Consider the following 22,169-nt stretch of genomic DNA (forward strand, 5'->3'; position numbering starts at 1 on the left):
CAGCGAGACCATGGCCAGCCTGCAGCACGCATGGAGCCTCCTCAGGGCTGCAGGAGTGGTGCCTGGGGGACAGCAGGAGGTCGGGATCCCAGGGAGAGATGTGCACTGCTTTGGGTTGGTTGGAGTTGGCATCTAATCTAAACAGTCGAGAGAGGAAGGGTATCTCCACTGACCTATTTGGACGGATGATTATGAGGAAACATCTCCAGTAGTTGCAGTGGTAAAGCCTGACCAAAGTCCTACTGTCTCTCTTCACCAGACTGCTAATGTTAGCTTAGAAGAATCCCAGCTCTGTCTTTTATTCTTCATTCTGCCAGTGACTTGGTATAGGATCACAGGGCTCACCTACAACATCTGTTACACAACAGTATGGGAGAGGAAAGTGTTTCATTTCATCAAGGAGGGACGCGGGAGTGGCACCTGCTAAGTACAGCCTACAGACACTGGCTGAGGAAAACATTTTTGGGGGGGAAACACATTTAATTGAAGAACATACTTAAATGTAAGCCTGTACTTTACTGATTTCCTGTTTGGGAACGTTGTTAAACAGATGCAAAGTGCTTTGCAATTCATCAACTCGGGATGTTAGATAACGTCAGCATGTTATTCCTACAGCATCATGTGCAAGTATATGCTAACGCACCCTGCCAGAGCTAAGGCTCTGCTTGCTGAGGACATCACCATGAGGAAGAAGGTAGTTCCAGAGTCTTGTCGGTTCCACAGACTTATTTGCTTTATTTCTTGATTTACCTTCAACACCTTGTGCTAGAATATCTAATCTCACATTGAAAATGTGCTGCCTACATTTTCCTACCCCAGGTGTGTCTGGAAGAGGTTTTTGTCCTTCTAATCATCCTTTGTATGTTTTTTTTTTCCTTCTTTCCTCGTTCTTCAGCATTATTGACTACTAATTCTGGCACTAACTTTATTTTATGTGTTGACACATTCTGTCCTTAAGGCGGGGAAATTTATGGTACACATTTCCAAGTACACAGCCTATTACTGTGTATTATAGAGAACTTCCCTCCTCTGCAGCATGAAAACTTGTTATACCAGTTTAAAAATATTTCAAGTATGCATCTCCTTCCTAAAACATTAATCATTAATTAGCATGTGATACTGACATTTCAGGTTGCTGCTCAATAAAGCAAGACAGATTTTTATGAGCATTTCTATCATATTCCAGTATCAACAGCACAGCATGCCCAACATCAGTACAGTCCAATATATGAGAAGCCCATTGTGCAACCTGTTCGGGAATGTTACCAGAGCCACTGGATTGAGACTATGTTTGCAAAGCTCCTCTTGGCAATTGGGCACATTTTCCTTGTGTTACAGCCCGAAATTCAACTTTCTTCTCACACAGAACGTGCTTTGTTGTATTTATTACTGCAAATAGCTGAGACCAGGCACACTACTGAGGAGCTGTGGCCAAAGAGGATGTTATTCACCTTTTTTGGACCTTCTTCACAAATAGTTTTCATCTTGGGTCTTTCTTCTCTACACGTGCTTTGGTTTAAAAAAGCAATTGGTAGAACTGAGCAGTCAGGAAAAAAAAGTTTAAAGATGGAAAGGCATTTGTCATGTATCTGAACTCCATTGGAATTAGAAAGCTCCACAGTCAACATTCAGGACACCTTTGTGCTAAACAGTGTGTATAAAGTGAAAAACACTCCTGTTACAGAAGGTTGGTAATTCACATTTTGACTGGAAGGCGACAGACAAAATAGGTAATAAATGTGTACTGGGATATGAGATAACCCTGAAAAAAAACCGTGTTAAGCCAAAGTGAACTTTGGGTTACTTTTATGGTCATTACAGTTAACTTTCTGTTGTGGTAAGCATGGCATTGTGATTTGTTATTTGTACAGATTGCCAATTACAAACCTCAAGACAAGATTGTGGCTTATCGTAGAGCATAACTTCACAAATACCAGCTAGCTTACATTGGCTGTTATTCATGTTTACAGTCAGCAATCCCACATGAGATATGCTTTATGATTTATGATTCATTTGTACAACTTTTCCCCATGAATCTCTGTCTTTTTTTTGGCAAGGCACTCCCAGCTAACACTACTGACGGACTTGGTGCCACAGCACATCTTACTTTTCAGTATCTGGCTGCCAGGATGAAGTCCAAACAGCGATCAACTTTGGGATTTGGCTGTGACTCAGCAGCAGACTGACATCAGCATCAGAAACCAGATCTTTTGCCATGGGAGCAGGAGTGTGGAATTCCAAAAATGACAATCCAGGCTCTGAAAGAACAAAAAGCGTTAACTTTCTCTAAAGATGAAAGGTCTAAGATCCTATTCTTCTCTGAGCTACAAAGAACAAATTCCAGTCCTTCCCCAGGTGATCAGAATGGAAAGAGAGAGATGAGTTTAAGCAGTCTGAGGATTAAAGTGCAACTGGGTGTCCTAGACTGAGGCATCCTAGACAAGCACTTGAGATACCATGACTAGCTGTACAAAAATGGCCAAGATAGGATCTGTGGAGAGCAGTCCGCAGTCAGCACTTATTAGATGTTCTCTAGGAATGCCTTTAGCAGTAAGTGCTCTTGATATTAAGCCATAAGGACATGCAAATTTTCAGGGCTGTTCTAGCTTAATTGGGAAATAACTCTGAAGCTGGAGTGCCCAGTGCCATTCCATACCTGTACAGAAGCAGAACTGAAGGCACTGGGAGCTTTGGCTCTCTCTAGCCAAGTTTTGCAGTGTTCTTTTTGTCTTCTTCTGGAAGAAGATTCACACTTGCCTCCTTCTCCTTTGAGTACTTTATCCCTTTCCTGTGTTGCTGAGGCTACATCACTGTCCTCAGGCCATTCCTTCTCCTGTCTCCATCACCATCTCCACCCCACTGCTTTTTGACCCTCTGTCCATGCCAGAACTCCTTTTACTGCCTTTCTGGCTTTCAAACACTTTCAATCTCCATCAAATCTTTCACCTCTTGTTTCATGCTGCTGGCTCCAGATACACTGAGCCCAATCTGACTTATATTAGTAAGGTGTCTAGTAAGGTGGTCTTAATTTTGAACCTCACCTGTGAGACAAGATTTGCAGATATGTGAAGAAGTCTACAGAAGAAGTTACCTGCTGAGTTGTGCCCTCCTCGCAAAGCTAAGATGTACTTTTGGTAGTCAGCAACTCAGCTGCACTTCTAATTTAGAAGCCTAAATCCTTTACTGTATCTAGTTCTTAATCTTTTCCTTCAGACCTTACTCTGTGAGCAAATAGTTTGATTTCCCATGGTTTGCTTGCTGAGATACGGGTGGGACTGCCTTCTACTGCTTTTATGGCATGTGGTTCAAAGTAGCCCAATTTTATCAGCTTCCTAAAGAATTAAACCTAGCAGCTAGTCTTTGATTTCTGCTATTTAAAAATTGTGTTTTCTGACATTTTATTATTGTTCTCCCATACATCCCAGTGAATATAAACAGCAAGTACAAAATGCATGCAAGTTGCATTCCTATGGAGAGTGGAAAAATATGCCACTGAATTAAATATTAATCATATTATTTTCAAAGGAGAGGAATGCAAGTATAATTAAATAAACATATAAAATTATTTATTCAGAAAAAAACATAAAATGCATGTTTTAAAAATGTATTTATTTTCTTTAGATTTCTGGTTTGATTCCTGTTCGGACCGAAAGTTAATTCGCTAATGGCCCTCCATTGGCCCATAACACGATGGATGATCTCAATTCCAGTTCCCAAGGACTGAGTGTCCTGTCACACAGTGAGTTGCATTTTGCATTCAAGCTCTATTTTCTGTTTCAGGAGAACAGAGTGCTTTATGGAGAAGGGCAGCACGGAGGAATTCCTTATGTTTGAGAAAAGGGCTTGCTGTTGTTATCCAGGATGTTCTGTAACAGTTCTGAAAAGGGATTCTGTCTGGGCTTTTTGGTAGGTAGGGCTGTGTGCTCTGCCCAGAGTCAGTTTAAGTTAGTGGAACAAATCATGGTAATTTCATTAGAAACCTCATCAAGCCTTTACTTGTTCAAGAAATGAGTTTAGATGAGTTTAGCAGAATGTATCTGGACTTCAGACATTTCTACATCTTCTACAATCCACGCAATTGCTCTTTATCAGCTGTCTGAACCTGCATCTTCCTTATCTCCGTAGGTTCCTCTCTGAACTGAAATCTCAGTAGCTGCACATGCTCTACGAGATGAATAGAAAATTCCAGCACAAATTTACCCTTGTTCAGCATCACAGCTTACAGCTTTTCTGTCCTTAATGTAACTCAGGCTCAGAGAGTCCACAGCATCCTTGGGAGACGTGGTGATATTTACTTATGAACTGGACTTGTACTGCACCCTTGCAGAAGTCTGGTCGGCTGACAACCTTCATGGTTCAGAAAGTGAAAGCACAGATAAAAGCTTGTAATCCTGATGTTACAGAAAGAAGATGAAAGGAGGAAAGAGGAATGGAATTTATCACCTTTGGACCTTCAAGGACGAATCATGTATTTGATGTTACCATCAATGGATAAAAAAATATTCCCCACTGTAGCAATCCTCTAATACCATGGGACAATACTATTAGAGGATAATCTCAGCCTAAATTGCAATGCTGTGCTTGAGCACTGGTTCTCCTAATGCTGTAAGATACAATTACAGAACAAGGCCTGGAAACCACAGCCTTTGTTCTGCCTTATTGCTTAATTGTTTAATGAAGTATTCACTTCATCTAAGTGAGTGCTTTGTAATTTCGAAGTTGCATGCAGCTGGCAGTGGCAATGAGCAAAGAACTGGCTTTTTTACAGGATAACTTGTTCTCTTGGTAATAGAAGGTATCATTAAAGATATCTGACTCTGATAGTAAATAATCTGAGAGATCTCCCCATGGAAGGGAAATCTCATCCTTAAAAGCGAGGAAAGAAAGCACATTTGTTACTGCCTTTTTTTTCCCCTCCAGTCTTCCTCTTGATGCTGTGCAAAGGCAGATGGAAGAGATGGTTTTACCGTTTGTGACTGATCCTGCACTAACAGCTCAGTTCTTAATGTCATGACCCTGCATCACATGTACCTCTAAAATGGGATGGGAGAAAATCTTGATTAAAAAAAAAAAGCATATCAAGAGGGAGCAACATTCAAGTGCTTTCCAGTCAGCATAAGGAAAAACAGAATGACATTTTAAAAGTGTATTTTATACTTTTTTTGGAGGTTTTAAGAGGAAAGCAGCAGCCTTGTTCTCCCCTTACAAATATCCCTGTGCTCAGGATATGCTGTCAAACCCCAGCTCCCAGTGTCACCAGAGGCACCATTTCTCCACTGGCGCTGTTAAGCACCTCTGCACAGCAAGCATTTCAGGGCTTGTACATCACTCTTTACATTTAATTCTCTTTATGAACTGTAGGAGGAACAGTAAATTTGCTGTGGGTTTGGATTCCATGTTTGGCCAAGCACCCAAACTCCAGACACCAGATATCAGGAGATTCACAACAGTCTACTGAGAGAATATGACCCTCAGAACAAGAGAACATCACCTGAATTCTGGAGGCTTTCTTGCATTTCAGCAATGAAGGTACTCTTGCAAATGCTAAATACTGAAGTAATATTTCCAGTCTGGAACATAGAGTTTTTCTGTATGGTTACTTTATAAAGCTCTAAAAATGTTTTATCAGTAAGATCTGTACAAAGAATACATGAGGTCACCTGTGCACTAATGCCTTCCTCCCCTGCCAGCGCCGCCTCCTGGGAGGTAACATCTATGAACACTTTGCTGGCTCTCACAAAGATGCTTCTTCACTGAAACCACATTTCTGGAGGAAAATGGCAACGAGAGGCAGATCTCAGGTGGGTCACGGGCTGCTTTCTGTGCATACTCTGCTGTGTGTGCCATTGTGAAGTCCATGGGATGCAGATAACAGGAAGGAAACCACCAGCCAGTGTCACGTGGAGCATCAACTAACAGCACAGGTTGGAACATCTGCACATATACTGTAGATGCACATGGATGTAGTTTACGTGCTGTTCTTGGCCTAAAAGAAGTGATAAATACAGGACTTGCAGTGACTGACTAGTTTCACTTGAAAATAACTACAGTGCAAACCTTTTGTTTGTCTGGATGCTTTTAACTTATTTTCACAAATCTTCCATTTTCAACATCATTTAACAAACTATTATGGGCCTTTTAATAAATTGCAGTCATTAACCTTGCTGAGAGTAGCTGAAGGCAGGATTTTAATTCAAGCAGTAAAAAGTCTGTCCTCCAGGCATGAATGTTCCAGATCACACGAATGTCGGAGCTAATATCAGTTCAAGGACCAGCAGGACCAACGCTGGCTTACAGCCATCTTCTGTACCTTGACAGAGCTGACTGGCTTCTGCCTGTGCCAGTGCACAGAGCCTTCTCATGCTGCTTTTTTTTCTGTGCTCCAAGCTGTCTCTGTAATCTGTTCTTGCAGCTGGAATAGCTGGAACATGGGAAGACCCTTGGCACACTGCTTTGCCTTTAAGGACGTACCTGCAAGCTCTTCTGCAGGGAGTTTCCTGCAGAAGGAGCTGCACGGAGGCAGCACGTCTGACTAATGGCTGTGAGACACACCACCTGCAAGGGCTGTCACCAGGCAGTCTTGAATCAGTCCTGAGAGTCTCATTAGCTCCTGATTTCTTAATGGTATCTTGTATCTACTTCTATTGCCATCTATTTTTGTATCCTCTGTGCAGTCATCTTAATAGGAGCCCTGTGTCCGCATGAACGTGGTTATTTTTCATCTGTATGGGAATGTTTGCATGCACTTCTGTTTTAACTCTTAAAATGAAAACATTGAGAAAAATAAATCTGCTGATAACGTTCCCAGTACCTTTTTTTTTTTTGCAAAACAACCCCAATATTTTGCCTTCTTTGAAGAAAAGATCTTGAGAAACGTTGCAAAAATATTTCTTCAATGCTTTTTTGGCTTGCCAGGTCTTGCCAGGTTTAGTTATTCAAGCTGCTCATCGCACTTAAGTAATATTTGGGTTTTTTGTTGTTGTTGTTTCATGGTTTTAATTGCTTGCTTGTAGCATTACCACTGGCCTTGGCTCAATTTCTGTGGTTACAGATGGCTGTAGTCTGAAATGGTTTCTGTCTGAACCAGCTTACGATGCCACACTGAGTCAGAGGAAAATCAAAGATAAGAGGGCACAGATCACTTCTGTCTCCGCTGTGTAGGAGCACAGCTGTACAGCGGACTGAAGGTTGTCTAGTGGGAAGGGCATTGAGTCATGACTGACAGCGATGACTCTGCTCTGAAAGGAGACTCGACAGCAAAAATATAACAAAGGCGCATCTCAGCTACGTCTTCCACTCTGTCTGCTGGTGAGAATTGTCCAGAAGCTGCCTGCCGCAAAGCTGATGTTACCTCTGCCCCATTGCCATGGGCTCCTGGGTTGGACCCCACTTGTTGCCCTTTGCTCTTATCAGTGTGCTTGTTGACTTAGCCATGTTCACTGCATTCCACAGCTGGTCATTCAATGCGTTTGTTTGAATTCCTCTGCTGTTTCAGCACGGCCCAGGATACTCACAGGTTTGGTGCAGGAACCAGTTACCAGCTTCCCTTTATGTGGTGGCTTTGAACAATGTAATTGCTCTCCTTCCTTTTCCTACAGAGTGGGAATTGAGTGAGGACTTGTTAATTGAGGCTGATAACCAGTGTTCCAGAAATTCCAAGCATTATTAATGGTATCAGTATGGTGATCGTGATCACTTTTCATGAAGCCATGCTTGAAACTGAAGTTCAGAAAAAAGATTTCATTTGTATTCCTCAATATTTACTATAGTCTAATGATTTCTGTTGCAGACTCTTGCAAAGTGTTCACCTGCCCTGAGGGATGGAACAACTTGGCAAGATGTCTGCATTACAATTGGAATACTGCTTCTGCTGGGAGAAGAGCTGAGAGAATATTTTTACTTTTCACCAGCTCCTGCTGTTCCTTGGTATTTACAGTCCCTCTGGAGAAACACTGTCAGCAGTTTTCACCTCTGCCTTGCAGACTGGCTCAGCAGTGTGACAAGCATACTAGTTCGTCACTGAGCCGTGAGTAGCATAGTTGATTAGTTTTTATCATTATCACTGCTTTCAGTGTGTCACAGACAACTTAGTAACTTCCTTTACAGGTAGGGGAAAGTGAGTCACCGAGATGGGGTCCCTTAGGTCACCTGTTAAGAGATGAGAAGGAGAACTTGGCTGAAGTCAGGCTGGCAGAACAGTCACCTGCATTGCTACCGACTGTGGAAAATCTCATGCATGACTGTCACACTTTGCTTTCTTCATCTCCCTGCCTTGCAGATCCAGCTTCTTGAAGGTCTTTGCAAGTAGCTTGTTTCCTCCAGAACCTCATAGCAATCTGCAGAACCTCATTTGGATTCTAGAGCCAAATCTAAACATGCCTGTATTTCTCATAGGCGTATTTCTTAAAGTATGACAAGTTCTCCTTTTGCTTCAAAAAATCTTCCAAGATTTCGGTATCAAGTAGCTCATCTTAATTATTGGATCACAACTGGTCCCACAGGGTAATGGTGAGGGTGCTGAGACAGAGGCTGCAGTGAAAGTGGAACAGAAGGGAATTTACACCCATCCCTTGCATGACTTCGGGAGTTCTGGAACGGCAGCCCCACTGCCCTTGAGCAGCCAAACAGAAACACAACACGGGCAAAACCGGGAGCACAAGAACCAGGACTGGCAAGACGTGAGCTGTTATTGCCCTCTGCTGACCGTTTGCTATACAGTGCCATCACTTCAAGTATTTTCTGCAGGGGCACGAAGAAAGAATCTTTTCTGAGGATCTGTAGTTTACTGAAGGAACCTCTTTTCCTCTTTTTTTTTTTTCTTTTCTTTTCACAAGGTTATATACTTCCTTAGCTCAACAGAGGTTGCAATTCAGTCAAATATCAGCTTGCGGCAAGCAGGCCAAGAAGTAGAGATCTGTGGTACAGAGGAGGTTGGGCTGGATGGTCGCATTCTCTTCTGCTACTGTGGCTTCCCCAGGGTCACACTGCAGTTTTGAGAGTAAGTCAGAAAGTGAATCTCTTTTTCTTGATTCTTCTCCAGCACTTTATAAAGCTTTTCCTTTTGTTTATGTTTCAGACTTGTCTAACAGCTGGCTTGTAAATGCATATTTAAATGCTGTAGTGATGAACAAGGCAGAAAGGTCTCTTTTAAAATACTTTTTAAAAACTATTGAAAGATATTTTTTTAAGCCTATGAATCGCTATTGAATTGCTGTTCACCAGGACTTTTGCTGTGTTAAATTTACTCTTTTGATTTTGCTTCTTTGGTCGTTGGGAGTGGGTAACTGAATCAATTGGTGCTATATTTCAGCCATCCAGTTCCCCAGGAGGGTTTCAAGCTGCCCATGGGAGTATTATTGAATTGTCTACTCTGAATAAATGCTCACCTGAAAAAAAAACCACTAGAGGTGTATGGGCTGTCACAGACAACACACAAAGAGGGCTGTCATCTTCTGCAGTTTTGCCACACTAAGTACATTGGGCTTTTTTTAACAGTCTTTGTTACAGGGCAGAAGTCTACATCCACTGCCAGACAAATGCTGCTCTCCAACTCAAAGAGGAGAGCCTTCTGATGGCAGCAATCAGGACCGCAGTTTCTAAAGCCAAAAAGGGAGAGGAGACATCAGAATTTCAATTCCTGAACTGTTGTGGTGTTACTTTATGAAGTAGGTTATTGCAATGATAATATTATAATAACAATAAGAAATAGTAGCCTCAGGCCAATGAACAAATGGGATGATTGTCCTTGCATGAATATTCTTGCTGGTCCCAGTAAAAAGGGATAAGAGAGGTCAATTTTCCAGTCCTAATTAACTGAGGTATTAAGAGAGAAAATGATCAAAGTTTTAATGGCATAAAATGTAAATCTCATTGAACAGGTATAAGAATCAGAATATTCTTATATAGATCAAAGACCACATTAGGAGAATGACTTCATGTGTTTGTTTGCTTTCTCCTTACCTCCACATTCTGTGTATGTCTTACTTATTCTTTATTGCTTCTTTCCATAAGAATCACTCAGTGTCCTTAGTGAGCACAATTTTGGGCCCAGAAGTGAGGAAGAATGGAGCAGATATGGAGAACATTACCCTTGATGTAAAGAGGGGAGAATTGACAGGGAAAACATCTTTTCAAAAATGACTTCATCCATTGTAACTGTTTATAGGAGAACAAGTCTGGAACAAAACCTGAATGCTTTTTGGAAGACCTCACACCTCCTCTGCAGCTGAGGCAGCCTGAATGTCAGCATTCTCCTATTGCAGTTAATTAGTCCTTAAAAACTCCTTCAGAAGGCAGACGATGGCTGGAGCTTCCGTTGCCTTAGACATGACCCATGACATCACGCCTCACTGACAGATGGCTCTAATGAGCCAAGTAGCAGATAGTCTAAGATTTTGCCACCATATGCTTGTTCTGCCTTCTCCAGGGGTGACTGGACTTCAACAAAACTGGTGGTAGAGATCAATACCTGTACCTGTATTCAGTCAGACAGGTTAACTTGCTCTGCTGAGGAAGTAAGTTTAAAGAGTTTGGTTATTATTTGACTTAGGCTACAATATCTATATATTTATTTAATTAACTCCAAAGCATTAAAAGCCTGAAAACAGTATCACACCTAAGGGGGAAAAGTTAGAATCTATTCTATTAAGTAGCTACGACAAAACTATGTTAAAATATCCAGGTGCCTATGCTGCTGGCCCTGCTTGGCAGTCATGAATCAATATTCCAAAGCCCATGGCTTCTATTTCAGTAGTAGAGATTTCATTTGTAATTTCATCATCTGGTTTTGTTTTCCAATTTTTTTTCTATAACAATCATAATCAATAAAAAATAGAGTAGCCCTGGGAAGCTCCCTTTATCGTGACTGCAGAATCCAAATGTTTAATATTAACATTTTAAAAGTCATAGAATGAAAATTGCTACAGTTGGCAACAATGAAGGTTCATGAATGATTCTCCCCTTTCTAAACACACAGTGGTATTAGAAGTACTAATACCTACTAATTCCTACTACTTTCTTTTTATAAAAGCTGTAAGATTGTCCAAAATATCCAAACAAACAACACTAATACTGACAGCAAACAGCCAGGAAACGGTTCATTATGCAATGCAGAGTGAGAAATGTAGCTCCAATGCTTTTGTCTCTTTCGGGGTCTCTTTTTAAAGATGCATAGAACAGGATGGGGATGCATGACTGGCTAAATTCAGAATTAGTGTAATCTATGTGCAATGCTGTCCAGGTGAAGAAAAATGAATCCTACTCATCACAGTAGGAGTTTTGTCTTATAGCTTCAGGTCCCCATAGAAGTTTCACCATTTGTCTGTTCTCCTTATTGTTTAGAGGAGGCAGCCTGCATTGCCACAGAATTATTTTAATGTAGAATTATTAGAACATTTAGTAGCCACAGAGATAGATGGGCTTTACAAAACATCTCTGCTCTTTGTAGCAACCCGATACGATTTTGAGCAAGATAATGGTCGGGAAGAACACTGCCAGGCTCCTAATGAGAAACTGTTGACAGTAAAATTACCCCCACATTCTTCAAAAAGCCAATAAATGTCAAACGCGGGACCTTTGATGCAGTAGCTCGTAATTCCTGCTCAGAAGCCTTTGCAGGCTGTCAGGGCACGTGATAACCCTGCATTTCTGCTGATTTTGCTGGAACTTTTGATGCTGAAGACGTGCAAGGAGCAGGTGCCTGCATTCTGGATGTCATTGTTACAGTGCCACTGGCTCACCAGGAGACTTCAAAGGGAGTACATTTGGACTCCATTTCCCCACCTGCAACACAGGGATGACTGTACAGGAGTTACCCAGAGGCAATTCTGTGAGGGACACAGTGTTGCTGTCCAAATGCTCAGAAATCATGAGCTGAACCATAAAAGTATGGTGCTGCCTTTTACCAGTGAGACAGCCTTGTATTTTTAATGAAAATATGTCCAGCTTTCTGTGTCTTTCCAGCACACATCTTCAAGCTCTCTCCTCTGCAGCTAACAGAGATTACTTCAAACCATCACAAAACTAATGCTTAGTCTGCTGAATCCTGTGCTGGGCTGCTTTAAGAGAACCACAGGAAGCTTATGCATAATTCCAGATGATGTAGGCTCCCATTCTGTTTGTCAGCTCTGTGGAATGTGAACGTTATAAACCTTGCCCATCTCCTGAGTCTGACTCTACCTTCAGCATTCAGCCCGTAAATGATGTGATAAGGCACAATATTGCCAAGTGCATGAATTAGGAATGACCTTGTTCTGTGTGTTATTCCACCAGTCTCTGCATCCTGACTTGAAACTTATTGAGGGGAGACTGGGGTTACACCACGAGTGATTACATGACCACATCCTCCAGATTTGGCCTATATATTTCTTATAACATTTTCAGGCAAAGGCTGAAAAACAATCTTGTAATGCCTCTACTTCACTGACACTCTGAGGTCAGCGGCCAGATGGTTCACTATTATCTTTTCCAAATCTCAATAATTCTATGGTTCTGTAATTACATTCCTACTGGCAATTCCTTGCTTGTGTTTTCTGCATTTCCATTCCAGCTGTTCCTGTGTATATGAATAGAAAACTCATCCCTTTCTGTCATTTGCAGTGACAAGCTGCATCCCAGAAGCTCTACACAGATGGAGTCATTCTTAGTTTGCAGAGAAGGCTGAGTGTATGCCACATGCTATTAGGGTCACTTGAAACTGGGCTAATTACCTGGCACACCACTGGAGAGCAGATTCTTTAATAAAAATGAATGGCTGATGAGGAATAGACTCCTTGCTATTTTAGGATGAACTCTCCCTTAGGCAACAGATAGCCACAGTGGAAAGGCTCCCAGTCTATCACTTGGTTTGCTGTTTCTTGGCTGTAGAGCTTAATTAACAATTCTGGAACCATGCTGTTTCCCTGGGATGGCCTGCAAGTCCATTAAATTAAACAATGGAGGCAGATATGGGCAAAAGTAAAAACTACACATGTCAGAAATGAAAAACGACATTGCTTTGTCAGTGCACAGGGGCCAGTGCAGGAATGTTCTAAAGCCTTCCGAAGCTCTTCTCTTTCTAGCAGCTCAAGCAAGAGGGAGATTTTCCTACAGATGCCACCATTTTTTTGAACTAATGATCACTAATAACACAATTATTTTATTGCATGAAATAATACAAATACTCTGGAAACTGAATTAAAATGTACTTCTGTTTTCCTTTTAAATATCTGAAAGTACAGCACGAACATCCGTTGTGCTTTGTAAGAGACCACTGACTGGAAGAGACCACGACCCTAGAGAAACAGGGACCTGACCTGAATGCAGCCATCCACAGCTACCTCACTTCCCATGGATCTGAACTGCAAAGGAACTTGAGGCACTGTGGGGTTTGGTATTTTACATGGAAGGGCAATGATAAGGAAAGATACCTACCCTCAGCCTGCCCTGCAAACAAGCAGTACACCATTTTCGATAGTTAGCTTCTCTCCCCATCACCACTTGCTAAAGCATGGCCATCCTTACACAGCATGTCCATTAATGCCACCATCCGCTCACAGTAATGCTGAGGATGCTGTATGTCTTTGTGACACTAAGAGTCTCACGAGGCCATTCGAATTCAACATATCCACACATAGACATAAGATGATCAGGTCCAACTCCACTCCAACATAATGATTTCAAATGAAGTGATTATTCTTTAAAAATGAAGAATTCTGCTTCAAAAATTAAAACTAGGAATTAACAGTTACACCAAACCCTGTCTTGTATGTATGGCAATCAGTTTCAGAAGGTGAATTTCTAAATGTCTGCAAGAATGAGCTCACCTCAACTGCCATTCATTTTTAAGATGGCCACCAAAACCATTTTATTACCGCAGTTAGTTGGAAAGAGCACTGGTCTGCAAAAATCAGATAATGTACTTATTTTTAAAAGCCTGGAACAAAGAGCCAGTAGAGATTTGCTGAGTACTTGCAACATAGCCATTAAATATAAATATTTTTTTAAGCAATTTACTGTTTCCTAATGCTTTTAGAGCAGCATGGGGGAACAGTCTGAGTGAGTGCAGCATCTAACCGTATTAAAAAGGACATGATGAAGGTTATTGGGCTCCAGATTTAACTCTTCACTATCTTAACTGCTTAGAACATTTTCCAACCTATATAAACAATGTAAGTTTATATAAAACTTATTCAATCTACTCAGTGAAAACAGTAGAAATTTTATTTTGAAAACGTCTGCATTTGTCACATTCCTATAGAAACAAACTGTTCTTAACGGCGAAGTTTCTCAAATTAAAAACTGCTGCAGAATTGGAAATCACTTTTTTTTTTCCATCTTGACTGCGGATTGTGGATAGAAAAGAATTGCTTCGTTGGGCTGCATGCACATGAATGAATCACAGAGTCATAGAATCACAAGGTTGGAAACGACCTATAAGATCATCTAGTCCAACTGTCTCCTCATCACCCCTGCCACCACAAGCAGGGCAATATCACTGCTTTGAATTACGTGTGGGCCCATAAGAAGACGTTAGGTTTTGCTCCAGAGTTTCCAGGTATAATTCCCTAGTATAATCATAGAATGCCTTGGGTTGGAAGGGACCTTAAAACCTACTCAGTTCCAACCTCCTGCCCTGGGCATCAGATCAGGTCAGGCTGCCCAGGGCCCCATCCTCTCTGGCCTTGAGCACCTCCTAGAGGCCTCACGCTTGGGACATTCTGAAGTGGAGTTGTTGCAACTACATACAAAATCCCTCTTGATTCATGATATTCCCACCTTATAGTTTTAGTAGCTACAGGTAGGATTCATCTGATCTGGCTTGAGACTTTATGTTACTTTTGCTGTCAGTGAAGAGAAACAACGTGCTCACACAGCGATTCATCTGATTTTCTTGGATGACTGTTGAAGTATGAAATGGGTAAGCCATCACAATTTAGCTGTGTGGAACTTCAGAAAAAAAACATCTCTGAGAGGCCATCCCATAATGATCCAATGTTGATCATTACGGGTTGATATCACTTCACCAATAACGCACTCTCAGCAAATCTGCAGATGATGCTAAATTGGGAGGACGGCTGATAACACTGAATGGCCTGGCTTCAGTCCAGAAGGACCATAAGGGGAAATGAAAGATTCTGCACCTGGGGATGAGTAGGACCAAACACCAGTGCAGGCTAGGAGCAGGCAGGCAGAGCTGCAGTCCCACTTAGAGGGGATACCCAGCTGAACATGAGCCAGCAATGCACTCTCGTCACAAATAAGACAAAATGCATACTAAGCAATACTGCCTGGCTCAACGTGGCCAGGAGATGGAGGAAATATTTTATTTCCTTCTATTCAGCACTGGTGAGGCTGTATTTGGAATACAGACCAGTTTTGACACAGCTCGTGCAAAAGGGTTGTTGAGAAACTGGAAGTGGTACAGCAAAGAGCTGATTGCCTAGAGAGCACGACCTACAAGGAGAACTGAAGAAGCTGGATTTGCATAATCTGGCACAGAGGGGTCTTAAGTGTGATCTAAGTGCAGCCTGTGTGTGGCTGCTTGAGGTGAGATACAGTGGTGATGAAGCCACAGTTCCCTTATATCAGATAATGTAACAAGGGCCAAAAACCTGCTGCTCTGAGGCTCACGGTGGCTCACATTTTTTTTCCACCAGAAAAGCTGCTGGTACAGACTATCCAGAAAAGCAACTGAATGCTCCTTGTTAGAGGTTGTCAAGACGTTAAATCCAGGGCTGACATCTTACAGTGTTGGTAAAGCCCAGCTCTGAGTACAAAGCCGAGCTTTCAAACCATCATGCCTAAGATTCCACGATAAAGCCTGAACATTATGACTGGATCACAACACTGCCAGGTCAGAATGTCTGCTGAAGTGTCTGGCAGTGGCTTTTGCAGTCTGCGCTTCGTGAAACTGAACACCCCAAGCCAGGGTTAGCCTCCAAAGAGTCAACAGCAAAATTCTCTAGAGCTGGAACTCCAGAGGCAAGTGCTAATTTGAGCTGATGGTAAAACAACAGGACTGGCTGAAGGAGACAAACTAATAATGCATCAGCTCATTAGTAGGTAATACTCCTAAGAAGTAATGGGCTATCGTTAGAGGCTTTTGTCTGTAACATGCTGAACAGATTTCAAATCATTTACAGTAAGTATTACCACCACCTGTGGAATGTGTCTAAACCTTTTAATTCTCTATTAATAGAGACATACAGAAATTCCCATTCAGAACTAGGGAACATTCTGAAACAGACTGGCGGTAACTGCATCAAATAAAGCTTGGCCTGGGTTTCCTCTAGCTCCATGTAATACCTCTGTGGCTCAACGACAAAACTGTTGACTTTTCACTGTGGCAGTTTTTCAGTTCAAAATAACAGGCAAGCCTGGCAGCAGGATGGCTGTTAGCATGATGCCGAGGATGCTCCAGTGCAGTAAGCAATGCAAGTAATTCAACAGGGTGATCTGAGTTCTCTCCCAGTCCCTGCGATTTCATATATCACCTGGGACACATCAAACTGATTTTTGTAGCATGGAGTTCCTTCTGAAATAATAGATGAGATTAATTGCTGAAAAAAACCCAAGCATTTGGTCTGATTTTTCTTAAAATTTATTACATGTACTTAGAAATAATTTTTTGTGGCTTTGGCATTGTATGTTAAGAAATCAAACTTTCAATAAGAACAGAAATAAATTTCCCAAAGGCAACTGTGTGAAGAATCATGGAAGCACAGCTAAGCTTAGCTTAGAAGCAGCATTCAGTTCTTCTTGTCCTGAGCATGTGACCAGACAGGCTTGCGTTTCTCAATGAAGGCTTCGATACCTTCCTGCCCATCCCTCAAAGTCAAATTATCAACCATGACCTGAGAGGTGATTTTGTAAGCAGTATCAAGGTCCTGCGCCATCTGTCTGTAGAAGGTGGCTTTCCCCAGTGCCAGGACAGATTTGCTGCTTTCGCAGATCTTGTGAGAGATTCTCATGGTCTCTTCTTCCAGCTTGTCTTCTGGTACCACCTTGCTGACAAGGCCATGCATTAACGCTTCGTGGGCAGAAAGAGGCTCACCCGTAAAAAGCATCTCCAATGCCACCTGATGGAGAAAAGATAACCAGGTTAGGTCAATTCAACTGCCTCACTGCTTTTCTCCTTCTCCAAAAGCTCAGAATCTCTGCTAACTGCAGTAGGAACAGAGAAAAATGTGGATGGTCCTTCACAAAGTCAAACAATCAGCTTAGTATTTTAAGCTGTGCATAGAATAATAAGTAATCAAGCCCTTACTAAGTCTAATGCAGAGTTTCTGAAAGTATCTGCCTTAAGATAGGAAATTTGAAGGTGAAGCTTTCATCCATTTGTCCTCACATCTCAGCAGAGTCCTACTGCATCTCAAGAGTCCGTCCACAAGAATCTATGTGGATCACAACATTTCTTTTCTCATTTACGGGAGCTTTACAGATCACACCACTGCTTATGCAGTGAGAGACGTGTAGTACAAACAGTAGGAAATAACTAAGGAAGAAGGTGCAGGAGAGTTTCAGGTGCTATTTACAGTGACTTGATCTAAACCCAGCAGATCATGCTGGCAGTGAAATGTCACTGCCCGGCAGGAACTGACAGCTCAGTGGGATTGGTATCCTGAACTCACAGAGGTTTCTCATCAGGGGAGAACATCGTTGTCTAAAGCACTGACAGCTGGAAAGCAGAGGGACTGCTGAGCTGGTGTTGCTGATACGAATTCCTGCTGGTTGGAATCACATCACCGGGAAGCTGCTTTCCCTAAACAGAGGTCATCTTGTTTTTTTCTCAGACCAAAGCACGAGCATGTTTTTGGCAACAAAGTATTTTGAATGTCATACTGCAGGAAGATGAAGTTGAGGCAATGGAACTGAAACTCTGAGCACTGGATCCTACTTACTGCAAAATTACAGAGTACCTGAGAAAGAAGCTTACCTTTCTTGGAAGAGATCTGCCCAGGGCCACAGCTGGTGTGGAGCAAAACAATCCAATGTTTACTCCAGGAGTAGCAAAGCGTGATTTCTCACTTGCCACCGCAATGTCACAGCTTGCCACTAGCTGACAGCCTGCTGCTGTGGCCAGGCCATTCACTTTGGCAATCACTGGTACCGGAAGTCTCTGGATTAAAGTCATAACCTGCATGCACACAAAAATAAGGGACCAGTTAGTTCTCAAAGTTAAGCAGTGGCTGTATTAAAACTTGCACCTGCTTCACAGAATTGATGTCACTGCACATACTTTCAGCATCATGGACTTGAGTTCAGCCAAAGATACAAACTCTCCGCATAACTGACTTCATTTGGTGTGCCTTAATGCACAAAACCACTGCAGTTTCAGTAGCTGCTCAGCTGTGTTTATGCAGCACAAGTTAGTCCTGCTAACTCCAATAGAAATGGAAAGCACGAGAAACAAAGGTGAAAACACTTGAATTAAATCTGCATGAAGCTAGCATATCTCTCTGCACTGCAGGCCCTGTATTCCTGGATGTGGAAAGTGGTATCTGAGTGGTATCACCCCCACATTCATCAGCCCTGTGATGGAAAACTGACTTAGGAGAACCTATTGCTGGTTTCTACATGGTGTTGAGCCTGGGTTGATTTCACTCAGACACAGTCATCTCACGACTGGATGTCTGTCTAGGATGGGTAATCTCTCTCCCTAAAGCTGGGCAGGGGGTTATCCAGCTTTAGATGGCGAAAGTTAAGAAAGACAAATTTGTCTAACTTTTCTAACTCAGGATCACCTTAATTACAGTGGAGATCAACAGACTCAACTAATTTCAGTACTTGCAGATAGAAAATGCTATTTAACTGCCTACTGTCATTATCTGGATTTAAAAAAATATCATTAGCACAGTGTAGCAAGAAAAGTTTTCATCTGCCACCTCAAATTCTCCAGCAGACAAAGTTCAGCAAATTTTATGTTACTTAAGTTACCTACATTCAGTTTTGAATCTCATTAGATTTTGTCTCACTTTGTTTAAAAACAATTTTCAACTCATCTTGAGAAGCAGGGAACAAAAGAGTAACAATACATTCATGCGTGCAGGAAAACAAATAAATGCTCCTTATATCTATAGAAATTTGAAGTCAAATGCTTCTCTGAAAAAAACCCCAAACACCTGGTACCTATGGTCACGTGCTTGAGAAGCCTCTGGAGAAGTGACACTGAGCTGTCTCAAACTCCTCTGTAGAGAATGCTGAGTTCTCAGATACTGCACCACACAGTACTGCTAACGTTATTATATATGTGAGGAAACAGCTGAAACACAGCCGTGATGATACCCGCTGTAGAAAAAATGCAAGCTGGCATCTAGCACTTTAATTTGCACAAAGAGAAATACAATTTCACCAGCATCAGATATTAATATAAACCAGCATCACTACTTGCTCTTCATACCAGGCAAACCAGGGTAGCATGTAAGATCTGCTTACCTCTGCACATACTTCAAATACTTGGGTATGAAGCTTCACATCATCTTGGGTTGACAGCTCCTTTAAGTCATGACCAGAACAAAATACGGGCCCTTCGGCTGTGAAGAATAAAAAATTAGACTGAACTAATCAAGAAACCAAGAGCTGTGTCAATACCCCATTAAAGGTACAGAAGCATTAATGGTCATCACAAAGGAGGCTGGGGAGGGAGATCTGCACTCAGTTCCTAAATATTTCCTTCTGGGTTTCACACTGACTTGGAATTGCCAAATGAAGCATTTAACTGATATGCCAATAAACATTTTCAAAGGCCTCGTTCTACCTCCATTTCAGGTTAACTGCTAAAATTAAGGCTCTTTACACTTCTGAGCCCAGTTTCTAGTAAGACACCACACTGAACTTCTCCTTGGTACACACAGACTAGTCAGCCAGAGTGCCAACAAACTGCTCTGCTCTCACGTTAAACAAACACAATGTTCCCCATTTGCTGTATGAAGAATTAATGAATCACAGAATGGCCACGGTTGGAAGGGACTTCAAGGATCACGAATCTCCAACCCCTCTGCCTCAGGCAGGGCCACCAACCTCCCCATTTAATACCAGACCAGGCTGCCCAGGGCCCCATCCAACCTGGCCTTGAACACCTCCAGGGACGGGGCATCCACAACCACTCTGGGCAGCCTGTTCCAGCACTTCGCCATCCAGATTTCTGTGTCACGCATTAATCTAACAATCAAATAAAAGGTTCTTCTGCTGGAGGAGAACCAGGAGGGCAGTCTCTTTGTTCCTTCACTGCTAACATACACCTAAGGAACCCCAAAAAGCTTCTCCAGGGCTTGGGTAGAAAAAGAGCAGGAATCTGTCAATCTATGTTTTGGATTTGCTTTCCTCAAGTGTCAGCTAAGAACAGAGCACCCTTTATGGATAACTGTATCTACAACAGTTTTCCTTTCTTATGAAGATATCTGCCATAAAAATACACTGACCTTTTTAATCACAGAATCATAGATTGGTCTGGGTTGAAAAGGACCATAGTGATCATCTGGTTTCAACCCCCTACTATGTTGCCAACCACCAGACCAGGCTGCCCAGAGCCACATCCAGCCTGGCCTTGAATGCCTGCAGGGATGGGGCATCCACAGCCTCCTTGGGCAACCTGTTCCAGTGCTTCACCACTCTCTGTGTGCAAAACTTCCTCCTAAATCTTAATCCTTCAGAGCTTCTCAGGTAGCTTTAAGGATGCAACACTTCCAACTATAACTATGAAGATGCCGCCTCATCTATGCATTTCTTACAGACCAGATTATTATAACAGCATTAGCAATAACCACGCAGATCGCATCCCTCAGCTCACTGCATCACAGCGACATCATCTGGAAATTAATCACATCTGCATTTGTGCCTCATTGAAGAGGAGTTCGCTGTGAAGTCTGTGTTGAAGATTGACAGCAACCCTGAAAAGTCTGCTGAGGCTTCTTCAGCCTGTTTCTGCATGAAAGCCAGTGCCCAGAAGTGTTTGTCCTCAGTCTGATAGCTACCAGAACATAGCTTATTGACTTTGCAAACACAGCGCCGTGACCTGAAGGACACACCACCATCCAGACAAGTGTTTCAACAGCATTTCTCTTTAGCCGTGTTAATTATCAACAAAAACAAAGCAAAAGTCAATCAACTGTCAATGCCATATTCCAGAAGGAGGAATGAAGCACACGGAAGTCAAAGCACGGTGGTCTGAACAGGGAAGGTTCCTGCAGGGTGCATGAAAACCACGTCCCCTCAGCTCCCATTTTCAGTAACTGCGCGCAACCCTCAGCCCTACACCGCCCGTAACCCCGCAGCCACCCGCCTCGCTCAGCGCCCCACGGAGGCAATACCCGAGATGACGATCACTCGGAGCTCTTTGCTCTTGACGTCGTGCAGGAGGTCCTCCTTCAGCGCCTGCAGCATGGAGAGGGACAGGGCGTTCCGCTTCCCGGGGTTGTTCAGGATAATGTTTCTGCAAGGCGAGCGCCGGGCGCCTCGTTGAAAGACGAACCCCTACACGGCCGCGCCGCGTCCGCCTTCGGAAGCCCGCGGTGCTCAGAACGGACACGGAGGGACTTTCCCCGCGGCCCCCGCCACCCGAGCCGCGCCGTCCCCTCACCCCGCTCCGAGCGCCCCGTGAGGGCCGTGCGCCCCGCGCGGCACCGCGCCCCGCCGCCTCACCGCACGCCCCCCGCCTGCCGCCTCAGCGTCAGCGCCGCTCCTCCCGCCGCGCTGCTGCAGGCCGCGGCTAGGGGCCGGGCCGAGGGCCCGCTCAACCGCCACAGCGCGGCGGCCGCCGCCATCGCCTCCCAGGTGCGGCTCGTTGCTGACCCCTAGCCCGGCGCCGCTGCCTCTGCAGCCGCGGGACTTCGGTCGGCAGCGTCTCCGGGCTCGAAGAGCGGGCAGTCGAGCCAAGAGGCAGTGCCTGCAGCGCGGAACGCCTACGGCGCGCTGGGCTGCATCGGGGCGGCAGCGGGGCGGGGAGCGGCTGGTCCGCTCCGCTCCTGGCAGGGCCTCGGCACAGGAAGGGCATGGCACGCGTGGAAGGGGCCGAATAACTGATGTGGTTCCACTGAGGAACAGACTTGTGCATTACAACGTACAGCTTGATGTGAGGTTTATCACTGCGTCTTCTGTTCGAAGATTTCAGAGACGTACATTTTACTGCATTATTCTATGCTATATGAGATCATAAGAGGAAAAAGCAAAGCCTCTTCTCCAGGACGAGTCTG

At 43.3% G+C, this 22,169-nt stretch overlaps 1 protein-coding gene across 1 annotated transcript; it reads right to left on the bottom strand.

Moving 5' to 3' along the window:
- Positions 1-16,556: 16,556 nt before the first annotated feature.
- Positions 16,557-21,758, bottom strand: ECHDC3 (enoyl-CoA hydratase domain containing 3). The gene is made up of 5 exons (XM_052681249.1): positions 21,619-21,758; positions 21,288-21,409; positions 19,414-19,511; positions 17,915-18,115; positions 16,557-17,057 (listed from the first exon to the last, which is right to left on the bottom strand). Exons 1-5 carry the CDS (start codon positions 21,738-21,740, stop codon positions 16,728-16,730), a joined length of 873 nt encoding a protein of 290 aa, XP_052537209.1. The 5' UTR covers positions 21,741-21,758; the 3' UTR covers positions 16,557-16,727.
- Between the last annotated feature and the right edge of the window lie 411 nt (positions 21,759-22,169).

This window comes from Tympanuchus pallidicinctus, unplaced genomic scaffold, assembly GCF_026119805.1.
Source record: "Tympanuchus pallidicinctus isolate F22 unplaced genomic scaffold, pur_lepc_1.0 scaffold19, whole genome shotgun sequence".
Classification (NCBI taxonomy): Eukaryota; Metazoa; Chordata; class Aves; order Galliformes; family Phasianidae; genus Tympanuchus; species Tympanuchus pallidicinctus.